This window comes from Danio rerio, chromosome 12 (genome assembly GCF_049306965.1).
Source record: "Danio rerio strain Tuebingen ecotype United States chromosome 12, GRCz12tu, whole genome shotgun sequence".
NCBI classification, from domain to species: Eukaryota; Metazoa; Chordata; class Actinopteri; order Cypriniformes; family Danionidae; genus Danio; species Danio rerio.
In genome coordinates, this window is record NC_133187.1 from 45614167 (window position 1) to 45626885 (window position 12719).

Below are 12719 nucleotides of genomic sequence, written 5' to 3' on the forward strand. Positions count from 1 at the left end.
GCTGTGAGGAGCAGCACGGTGCATCTTCGCCAGTGTGGACGTTGAGGATATTTGAAATCAAGTCAACTTTATGGTAATGAGCTATGACGCTGTACGGCGGCAACCAATCAAAATGTAGAAGTCCACTGCTTGAGAAGATTGCAGAAAACACAGTCCTGTAAGCGTTGATTTCGACCACAGTTGGTCCCTACGGTTTGATTATTGCGGTCGCCAGATTTCAAGTTATTTACGATGTTTTCTTCCAGGAACATACATTTGAAAAAATTACTGGAGAGTTACTGATGTGCATTAATGTTATTACATGCTAACTATAACAACTTCAGAATATTGCAGACATATGATGATCTTGATATATGATCTTACGTTTTTAAATTAATTAGATAAAAAGTGCACAATATTTTCATGCTAGAAACCATGTTTTTATGTGGGAATGTAAGTGAGATATGCAGATATGCTGCAGTGTTTTCTTTAAATGTAAGATTAATGTAACAAATTTTGATGCTCTCAATGCGGAGCTGTGAAGGCAGACAGCGTTGTCGCCAGGGTGGCCGGAGCGAACTTTGACACTCTCGCCGCCTTCGGTGTGAACACACAGTTATGCAGATCTGGGTGAGGTGTGTACATAGATTTGATCTCTATCATCAATCAATATGATTGGGTTTGATATTAGTGTAAACAGTCATTTAGAATTCACAAATTCACACATTTTAATCAATCATAAAGTCTAACACCCGACTGTAAAAAAAAAAAAAAAAAAAAAAAAACGCTTCTTTAACAACTACATCCTGTCAAACATTTGATCACAGTTGTTCACCAAGAAAAACAACCAAACAAACATGCCAACACCATCTTGTTTCAGCATGCTTTTATATAAGACACGTACTGTAGGAATATTTTTTAAAAATATAGGCATATACAAACGATTTGAAACAAGAAAGCCACAGGTGACCCTCGTAGCACCAAACGAAACCCACAACCACTGGATTAGAGGTTAGAGAAGGCGAGTTGTTAGATACAGAGTTTAGACAGCCAAATCTGTTCATAACACCACATATACTTTATACCAGACCTTCTGATGGCCAGCCAAGATCATCCTCATCCTCATCCTCATCCATATCCATATCCATATCCACATCCACATCCACATCTATATATTCCTCTATTCACAAACACACACATACATATAGACGTTAAACCAAGGTTGTGATTACCGAGGTTTTGGTCATTAAAAATCAATAAAAATTTGTATGTTAACTCCAAATTTGCGCCCTGGCCTCTGTCCATCATGGCCTATTAGTCACCCCCTTATTGTAATTGGCTTCATCACTGTCTCCTCTCCACCAATCAGGTGGTGTGCAATATGGCTGCCGTCACATCCAGGTGGATGCTGCACACTGGTGGTGGATGAGGAGATTCCCCAAAAATGTGTAAAGTGCTTTGAGTGTCCAGAAAAGCGCTATATAAATGTAAGGAATTATTATTATTATTATTATTATGAACTATGCACATAATTATAAAAAATAAGTTACGTGAACTTAACAGTTCTAAGGTACAACTAAATTACTTACGTTTCTTAAGAAAAATCAATTTGTTACTTCTAAGGCAATGGAAAGTAAAGTTTTTTTTAAAGTTTAGTCTTAAAGCAATGTAAAAATATTGACTCAACTTAAAATTGTAAGGCTACTTGCTCCAGAGCTTCTTAGGTTGAATCAACTTAAATCACTTGAGTCAAGTGCAGCACACTGTAAACAATGCTGGTTTGCACACAATTACTTCATGTTTGTAAAGTAAAATTAATTAAAAGTATTAATTAATTTTAGTTAATTTAAAATTTAAAATTAAATTAAGTTAAAAAAAAACAAAGTACCCCCAACCCATAAAAAATGCATTGTTTCAACTTATTTTAAATAAGTAGTTTGAACAAGCTGCAAAAGTCATTTTTTTGAGTGTGCTTGGGTTAAAAGTTGTCAACACAAAAAAGCTGTGCAGCAAGTTGCCTTACAATTTTAAGCTGTCAACTTTTTTTAATAGTTTGGGATAGTTCACCCCAAAAAAAAATGTAAAAACAAAAAAAAAAAATCTACATTTTCTCACCAATTGCACACACTTTATGATTTTTAAATGATTTTGTTGAACATAAAACAGTATATTCTAAACAATGTTGGAAAAAACTGCATTAACACTGAATAAAAACTGAATAAATATAGATTTACCCACATTTCATTAAGTAAATGAACAGAAATAATGATGGGCTGGAAATCTGCAGAAAATCTGCAAAATTCTGCGAGCGCAGATTCCGTCTGGGTATGATTCATCCAAAAATGTAATTTCTGTCTTAATGTAATGATGTATTCGCGACTGCGAAATTACACATGACGTGAGCTGCTGACTGTGAGCAGTTACCACAGAGAGGGCGGGCGCACGCCCTACTTTGTGGTAGACGTGCGCGCGTCTACTTTAGTGAACAGAACCTGCATAGGCTGTGAATAACAGGTAATAAAGTTGTAAATAACATTCAGTTTGTGGCACAGAGTGATCGTTTAGGAGCCGCGCTGGAAGTATGAACCGCACTAGGCAGTGAAAATGAAACTGAAAGCATGCGCATCATTTAAATAATCATATCGCATTTTAGAGTTATGATTACGACAAGCATTTAATATGTTTTTCTTTCATAGCGAACACAGAGTGTTGTGCATGGAAATAAATGTTTAACTGTGTCAGTATACTTACTCTAGGCTATATAATGTTAAATATAATGCAAGAGGGAATCTGATAATGACAAATGTCTGATTTTACCAGTAGTAAAAAATGTCTAATAATGTTGGCAATGAAAAATGGCAAGCACATGTCTCAAACATAATAGTTTAAGTTTAGAATTATGAATAATTGTATTCTGATGTCATCACTTTACTGTGCATTAATGACCAGGACAAATCTAAAGTCTATTTAAGTCCACCATTCAAAGTCTACTTTTTGCATTTTAACCAACAGTAAACTTACACATAATATTATTAGTGCTGTTTTACCATATGTTTGAGAAATGACAATAACAATGGCCTATTCATATTACTCTTTATTTTACATCTATAGAATCATGAGAAAATCTTGATCTTGATTTTAAGCGAAAAAATTGATGTTCTCATTTTAGCCAGAATCGTGCAGCTCTACTATAGCAGTAAATGGCTATTTTTCCTCAAACTTTCTTCAGTATAATTTCCATTGTGTTCAATAGTGTGGAAGATGAATAAATGATCGGTCTCACTATATGAGGGTTTGAATTCCTGAAATCAATCTCCACAAATGTTCAGAATGTTTCAAACATTAAAATAATAATAAATAAATAAATAAATAAATAAATAAATAAATAAATAAAAATTAAGTAAACACATGTCAAAACAAAAGTTTAGTTTAACCTGAAATCCAGTGTCATGTGTTTTATGGGTATATAAAAATGTAGTTGTAGCATTTCGTATACACTATAAAATATATTAAATAAATATGCTAATTTATGTTATTTATTCCACTTTGAAATGTTTTATGTCAAAAAATGTAAACGAAATGACTTATGGTCACACTTTACAATAAGGATTTTTAGTTTGAGTAGCTTTTTAAATATGCTAATTTATGTTAATGACCTCACTTTGAAACTGTTGATGTCAAAAAGGTCAAACAAAATGTCTTATTATTGATGCTTTTGTCATTTAAAACAATATATTGTACAGGAAATAATCATTTAAATCCTAGTGTAGTATTCAAGCAGACAAAGGTGGCTCTGAGAGCTGAAAATAAGTCAAACCACTTCCTCTACAAAGGTTACATTTACCGCTGAATGCCAAAAACTATTTTACTGAATGTTGTGGTTTGAACACAAGCTAAAGTCTTATCGACTGCATGCTTGAAGTGTGTCGTTTGGCTCACAAAATATTCCTTGAGAGAGATTTCCGTCAGGATATTAGGAGAAAGAGAGCAGAGGAAGTCCATTACATAAATCTGTAAACCCTTTGACAGGGAACATAATCTCTGGCACAAAAAAAGGTCTCTTTATAGAGGGATTTAGCTCCCAAAAAACTGAAATTTTATCATTTAGTCAAATCTGAGATCATCTAGAGGAGATTAGTCTCAGTTTGAGCTCTGTTTAATCTGATCGGTGTCTAAGAAACATGGGCTTTCATATGGCTAACCGTGAGCCACAGCTTTTCTGTTAATTCAAGTAAACTCTAATAAAAGCAAACAGGAACAGTTGTTTAAAAAAGAAGCGTTCTTCCTCTTTCACATTGATTTAGTCATGTTTGAATTTGTTTTTTTTTTTTTGAGGAAATATTAATAACTACAAAGTGTTGTGTTTCCCCTTTACAGCTCTGTATCCACGCAACAACATTCAACACTTTTAATATTATGATAACTGATCCTAAATTAGAAATGTGTCAGAATATTCTTTGTTTTGCCGATTAAATGTAGAATGAATGTAAATATTTAAAGAGAGAGATAAAAGTTGATTAAAGAGTAAATATAATTATTTAGTAAAAATGTAAGTTTGTTAATTATTGTGTTACCTTTGCATAACCATAATAAGAAATAAAAAAATAAAAAATCTTAAATTTTTTATTAATAATTTGTCCAACTGATCTGTACCCGAGCCCAATTCAGAGCACTCACACTTCTCAAACAATCCGGAAAACGAGTCTGGGCACGGTTCGGAAAGTATAGTGTGAGTGCTTACTTGTTTTATTTTAGCTAGAATAAAAGCAGTTTTTTTAATAATTCATAATTATTAGCCCCTTTAAGATATATATTTTTTTGATATTTTTTTTAAATATTTTGTTATTTTGTGTGTGTGTGTGTGTGTGTATGTATATATATATATATATATATATATATATATATATATATATATATATATATATATATAWAWATATATATATATATATATATATATATATATATATATATATATATATATATATATATATATATATATATATATATATATATATATATATATATATTGTGTGTGTGTGTTTGTGTGTGTGTCTATATACAGTTGAAGTCAGAATTATTAGCACCTTTCTGATTTTTTTGTGAAGTTTATTTAGAAACTATATTCGAGAGGATTACAAGCTTATGATTGCTTGCAGCTGGTCCTGCATTATTCAATTTATTATCCACCAATCAGACGCTTCCTAAGCCCCTATAAATACCCTGAGTTCCATATGACAGCAATCTTCATTTTAAAGAATCCCTCCTTCCACCCCTGCTCCTCATCCTTTCCTAGATGGATGGCACGGTGGCCCAGTGGTTAGCACTGTTGCCTCACAGCAAGAACGTCACTGGTTCTAGTCCTTACCAAGCCAGCTAACGTTTCTGTTTGGAGTTTACACGTTCTCCCCATGCTCACGTGTGGTTCCCCCCGGGTTCCCTGGTTTCCTCCCACCGTCCAAAAACATGCAACCTAAGTTAATTGACTAATCCAAATCGACACCATAGACATGCTCCTAGTAAATAGTTATCTCTAAAGAGCAATCATCATCAGTACTTTAACAACAACTGTAAAACAGAACCCATAATTAGGCCCACATGGAATCTGCGTGCATAAATTTAGAGAGTCTTAGCCCATTGTTGAGTCCATTTATTTACTTGTGTAACTATGTGTTAATTTATATTTATTCAGTTTTTAGTGTAGACTAAATTAATTTCAGTAATGCTATTGACTAATATGAAAACATTAATTCAATTTATTTACACTACAGTTTGTAAAGTAATATTTTCTGTGTTTTAGTAGATGTATTATATGAGAGACATGCATTGTTTAGCAAATAAGTGGATCTGTTTGCAATGTAAACATTAAATTAAATAAATTTAATTTACATTAAATAAAATGTTAAAAGGTCAAATATTTTATATATTACATTTTTAGTTACAATACTACCAAAATCATTACGTATATAGCCGCAGATTTATTTACGAAATTCTGTGCAGAAATAACAAAAAACGTCTCTGTCTGGCCCTACCTATAATCCTTAAGAAAGTATTTTAACACAATTACAGTCATTGTATACTGATTCTGATCATTTTACCATATCAACTTTACCATATCAAACGCCATAACAACTAAAATATTACTCATAATCACTAAAAAGATGATTTTAACAATTACACGGTCATTGTATACTAATACTGAATAGCATGTGTGCCACACAATACCATAACAATTACAATATTACCCATAATCTTTAGGAAAATGACTTTAACACATTGTAGACTAAATAACACGTGTACCACACCAAAAAACACCCTAACAACTACAAAATCACCCATAACCATTAAAAAGACTTATTAACAAAATTTCAGTCATTGCATACTGATTCTGAATAACACATTACCATATTATCCATATTCATTGAAAAGATGAATTTAACATTGTTATTCAGTCATTGTAGACTAAATAACACGTGTACCACACCAAAAAACACCCTAACAACTACAAAATCTCCCATAACCATTAAAAAGATTAATTTAACACAATTTCAGTCATTGTATACAGATTCCAAATAACACATTACTATATAAAACAACATAAGAACTAAAATATTGCCCAAAAATATTAAGAAAATATTAAACACAATTACAGTCATTGTATACTGATACTGAATAACATGTGTACCAAACAAAACCCCCATAACAGCTGTGTTTTAATCATTTTTATATCTGTTTAAATTATGTTTATTACCTGTTTTTATTTTCTTATACTTGTCTCTTTTGTTTCTGTTTATGTAAAGCATGTTGAATTGCCACTGTGTATAAAATCTGTTATATAAACAAACTTGCCTTGCCTAAAATATTATCCATACTCATTGAAAAGATGATTTTAACATTGTTATTCAGTCATTGTAGACTAAATAACACGTGTACCACACCAAAAAACACCCTAACAACTACAAAATCATCCATAACCATTAAAAAGATTAATTTAACCCAATTTTAGTCATTGTATACTGATTCTGAATAACACATTACCATACAAAACCCCATAACAGCTATCTGTTTTAACCATTTTTATATCTGTTTAACCATTTTAATATCTGTTTAACTACATTTATATCTGTTTTAACCATTTTTATATCTGTTTAAATTAGGCTTATTACCTGTTTTTTATTTTCTTATACTTGTCTCTTTTGTTCCTGTTTATATAAAGCATGTTGAATTGCCACTGTGTATAAAATCTGTTATATAAACAAACTTGCCTTGCCTAAAATATTATCCATATTCATTGAAAAGATGATTTTAACATTGTTATTCAGTCATTATAGACTAAATAACACGTGTACCACACAAAAAAAAACACCCTAACAACTACAAAATCACCCATAACCATTAAAAAGACTTATTAACACAATTTCAGTCATCGCATACTGATTCTGAATAACACATAACCATAATAAACAACATAAGAACTTCACTATAGCCCATAAATATTAAGAAAATATTAAATACAATTACAGTCATTGTATACTGATACTGAATAACACGTGTACCACGCAAAACCCCCATAACAGCTTAAATATTACCCATAATCATTAATAAAATGACTTTAACATTGTTATTCAGCCATTGCAGACTGAATAACACATGTACCACACACACACAAAACAAAAAAAAACCCTCTGCTCACTTCACGCGACATACAGCATCTCGAGACAACAGGAAGCCAAAAAAAGCAGATCAGATAAAGTGAAACTTGCCACAACACTTCGCATCCCGTTCCAAAAAATGATAACCGATAGCTTTACTGTGCTTTCTGATCAAATCCTAAAGTCACAAACACAAGAAAATCAGTTTACCTTGCTCTTCCAGGATGCCATTAGGCACTTTCTTATCCACGGCTGTGATGACAGCTTTCCTCTGGTTTTTCAACCTGAGAAGACAAACAAAAAGGTCACACCGATCAAGACTAGACAACATGCGGGACGCTATCGCAATCTTAACTCAATCTCACCAACGAAAACTCGAGCTTTTTTTCATCTGTTTCTTCACAAAATGACACACACACACACACTCTCTCTACCACCTGAACCACGCACACATACACACACACACAAATCTGCGGCTTTGCTACAACAGTGTATGAATAAATATGTGTATGTGTGTGACAGCATGCCTCAGTTCCTGTCTCCTCCCTTTAATCAGAAAGGGGTGGAGCTTGTGGGCATGACAGGCTCACTGTATTTGTGTGTGTGTGCGTGTGTATTTGTGCCATACCTGAGGCAATACCAGGTCAGCAACCCTAGAAAAAGCAGCAAAACGGAGAGCCCCAGCAATATGGACAGGATGTGTGTGTTGAACGGCCCCGGGTCCCCTAAAGGAAGAAGGAGAGGCAGTTAAACCCACAGTGAACAAAAGAACAGGAAACTGGCCTGCGAACAGAGCCGCTGGAGCCGGAATGGCCACACTGAGCTGCTTTAAGTGAGGGATGGCAGACAGTCAAGTCCAAGGCATTATTAGTGATTTAATAGAGAGCCTGGTGCTGTTTTGACTGCGCCGATAAGCATCGCTCATTCATTTAACAGCAGGTTTGACAGGAATCACCCACTAAAGCCTGCGATCAGCACTTTACTGAGGCCCAAAATCACAGGCTGCGTAATCCATGGCAGATTTAACACAAATCCACACCAAACACATGATGCAGAAATGCTGATAAATGCTGTTCAACTATAAACCAGACCTGACCACAGAGTTTCCATGACTTTTCCAGTCGTTTGTGAGTAATGCCTACTCATTCAGTAATCATTTTATGATTACTAAATCATTTAATTTAAATAAATTATTAAAAGTTGTAGTTAACAGATATTTACCAGATATATAATATACATTAAATTAAAAATAGGTATATAAAAATATTATAATTTACTATATATTTAAAAATGTCATATATGTATATATATATAGATAGATAGATAGATAGATAGATAGATAGATAGATAGATAGATAGATAGATAGATAGATAGATAGATAGATAGATAGATAGATAGATAGATAGATAGATAGATAGATAGATAGATAGATAGATAAGGCAAGGCAAGTTTCAAAGTGCTTTACATAAACAAGAATAAAAGAAAGTAAAAAAATAGTAAATTAAAAAATAAATAAAAACAAATAATAAAACTGATTAAAAAACATAAAAACAGGTCAAATATGATATAAAAGAATGAAGAAGAAGAGAAAAAACATAATAGTGCAATCTGTCGGACGCAGCACAGTGCTCATTCAGTAAAGGCACAGCTAAACAGATGTGTTTTCAGTCTCGATTTGAACGTGCCTAATGTTGGAGCACATCTGATCATTTCTGGAAGCTGATTCCAGCAGCGAGGGGCATAGTGGCTGAAAGCTGATTCACCCTGCTTTGACTGAACTTTTGGAACTTCTAGTTTATATGATCCTAAAGATCTGAGTGATCTGTTGGGTTTGTATTCAGTGAGCATATCTGTAATGTATTGAGGTCCTAGGCCATTTAGTGATTTATAAACCAGTAATAATACTTTAAAATCTATTCTGAATGAAACTGGGAGCCAGTGTAGAGACCTGAGGACAGGTGTGATGTGCTCTGATTTTCTGCTTCTGGTCAAAATTCTGGCTGCAGCGTTCTGGATGAGCTGCAACTGTCTGACTGTCTTTTTGGGAAGGCCAGTGAGGAGTCCATTACAGTAATCCACCCTGCTGCTGATAAAAGCATGAACAAGTTTCTCTAAGTCTTCACTGGAAACAAAGCATCTGATTCCTGCTATGTTTTTGAGATGATAGTATGCTGATTTACTAACTGCTTTGAGATGACTGTTGAAACTCAGATCTGACTCCAGAGTCACACCAAGATTCTTGACCTTATTTTTTGTTGTTAGATAGATAGATAGATAGATAGATAGATAGATAGATAGATAGATAGATAGATAGATAGATAGATAGATAGATAGATAGATAGATAGATAGATAGATAGATAGATAGATAGATACGCTGCATCAGAAACACCTCGCATAAGCAGTAATTCGTTTTTTTGTAATTTGGCGCAAAAGATAATATACTGTAATTCATAAATACACATAAATGTTTATAGGTTTTAAAAAAAATCTAAATATTAAACACTTTCAAGGATTTAAGATTATGATGGCAGTTAAACGTGTCTTATCAGGCTTGTGAAAATGGTCCATAATTATGCAACTATATCTACTACAGATATATAAAAATATAGAAATGATAAGAAAACAATTATTCATTCATTCATTTTCCTTCGGCTTAGTCCCTTTGTTCATCAGGGGTCGCTTAATGAACTGCCAACTTATCCAGCATATGTTTTACACAGCGGATGCCCTTCCAGCCGCAACCCAGTACTGGGAAACACCCACACACTCACTTACATGCAAACACTACGACCAATTCAGTTTATTCAATTCACCTACAGCGCATGTGTTTGAAAACTGGAGCACCCGGAGGAAACTAACATCAATACGGGGAGAACATGCAAACTCCACACAGAAATGCCAACTGACCCAGCTGGGACTGGAACCAGCGACACTTGCTGTGAGGTGACAGTGCTAACCGCTGAGCAACTGTGTCGCCCGCAAAATGCAATTAATAAAACCATATTATAATACTGATTCTTTTTTATTAATGATTTATTTATTGGTTTTCTTAAGTTTAGGACTTGCAGAGAAAAACATTATTTTCGTTATTAATATTATTAGTAGTAGAATTATCATTGATGTTAAACCTAAATAATAAGTGCTTACCATGATTGTTCTCTGTTGCGTTGGTTGTGACCTGTGGAGTTGTTACTGATAGGAACAAAACAAGGACCATTGTGTCTGCAAGAGAAGAAAACAAATCATTAAATTAAGTAATTAAACAAGTTCCTTGAATAAGTCTCCACATTACAGCACTTTTTTACCAGACACCATCATTGCGCTACTTCTCCACTAGATGTCAGCAAAACCATTTAAAACAGCATTAGCACAATGGTTTCAAACCATTTATACTGAAAATTAAAACAGAGCTCTGGAAGGACTTATAAACATTCTCTCATCGATTAGATATGGTTATTTATTTTAATCTTTTTTCCCCTTTAGCGATTTTAGGCATCAGGCAAACAGTCAAGAGGCTTATAAACGAGATAAATCATCCACCCATGTGATTTTATAAGGTGTTAAAACATAATCTGAACACGATTAAACTTAAATGTGTATTAAACTTAAATGTGAATATTTAGGCTTGTCAGCGGCGTTTGCTCCACCCGTTATCTAAATATCACGTGACTCACACATTTAGAAGTGCAAATACATTACATCTCACCTCATAACATGGCCTCACTCCCGCTCACACAAGAGCTGCCTTTAGGCATTTTACACTTTCACTTTCCTTTAGTGTGTAATGTGGCTGTTTAAGCCTAAACTGCAAGGATACAGTCCAACGTGTCTTCAAATGGCGTTTTCCGTTTACCAAAATGCCTCAAATGCTTTTAAACTGACGTCCGTGAACAGGTCGTCACAATATCTTAAATATTCCCGCCGAAAAGGGACGGGATTTATAGCCATATCTGTGATAAACGTGTTGGGTAAAGTTACTATTAAAAGTAATATATTATAATCGTAAGCATATCTAAATCTTTAATTAATTTTCTATTTTTTATTAATATACAAAAGTGAGAATATATGTTTTCTTTTTATGTAAAGCCCTCGTTCCATAATCAACAAAACCAAACAAAACAGTCTCCCACAGCAAGGAAAATTCCTCATCAACATTCTCAATTATAAAAAGTGAGAAGTCTTTCCAAAGCAACCTAGAGTAATTGCATTGCCAAAATAAGTGAACTCAGGGTGCTGCCCACAAAATGAACAATTAATATTAATATCTTTTTTATATCTTACTAAAAGAGTATTGACTGGGTATGTACGGTGAATAATTCTGAATGAAACTTCTTTTATCTTATTTGTAATTAGTTATTTGGGATGAGCCCTATTTTTTGTTCCAATCAATATCCGAAACATATCTAAATCTTTAAGGCTTTGACTTATGTCCTGATAAATGACGTCACAATGTCTGTAGGGATGGGGTCAAGCCATATCTGTTATGAACAGTGGTGGGAAAAGTTAGGCCTTCTTTTAAATCCAACTTATTATAATTGTAAGCATATCTTATTAAATGTTTTGTCTGATGTCCTGAGAAAAGACAACACATTATCTGAAATTTAAATAAATCCCATCAAAAAAGGAGCAAGATTTGTAGTAAAACGTTGTTGGGTTTAATTACTTTTAAAAGCAATTTATTGCCTATTTAAGCATGTATATATATATATATATATATATATATATATGCAATAAATTGCACTAGCAAAATGTGTAGTAAAACAGTGTTGGGTAAATAACTTCTAATTCTAAAACAAAAAATTATAAGTAGGCTATAAATAAATAGTAGTGCTATTGTTATTATACAATTGTTATTCTAAATAAATAACAAAAATTAATCCTTAATGTCTCTAGAAAATAATTTAAAGTCACAACTGGAGTGATGCTAAGATAATTTAAGAAATTTTTCGCGGATAAATATTAATTTTCTTAGAATGAAATTCTATAGACAATTCAATAGAAAAAAAGATATTTTATAAAATCTGTTGTGTGTCGCCCTAGACACTTGCATATAAAGTAAATCGTATCTCAAAGCATTTACCGGGGCGCT

General features: G+C 33.1%; 1 protein-coding gene across 11 annotated transcripts in view; it reads right to left on the reverse strand.

The window, feature by feature from the left end:
• Positions 1 to 12719, reverse strand: part of ptprea (protein tyrosine phosphatase receptor type Ea) — a 197129-nt gene that overhangs the window by 48449 nt on the left and 135961 nt on the right. For 2 of the 11 annotated variants that reach the window (XM_021480417.3, XM_021480416.3), the window contains exons 3-6: positions 10778 to 10852; positions 8257 to 8353; positions 7839 to 7912; positions 1070 to 1159 (exon numbers count right to left, since the gene is read on the reverse strand). In XM_021480417.3, coding sequence (XP_021336092.1) covers positions 1070 to 1159; positions 7839 to 7912; positions 8257 to 8353; positions 10778 to 10847 — 331 coding nt within the window. In that variant the 5' untranslated portion in view covers positions 10848 to 10852. The other 9 variants (XM_073918874.1, XM_003199651.7, XM_073918877.1 and 6 more) reach the window with 7 other exon arrangements.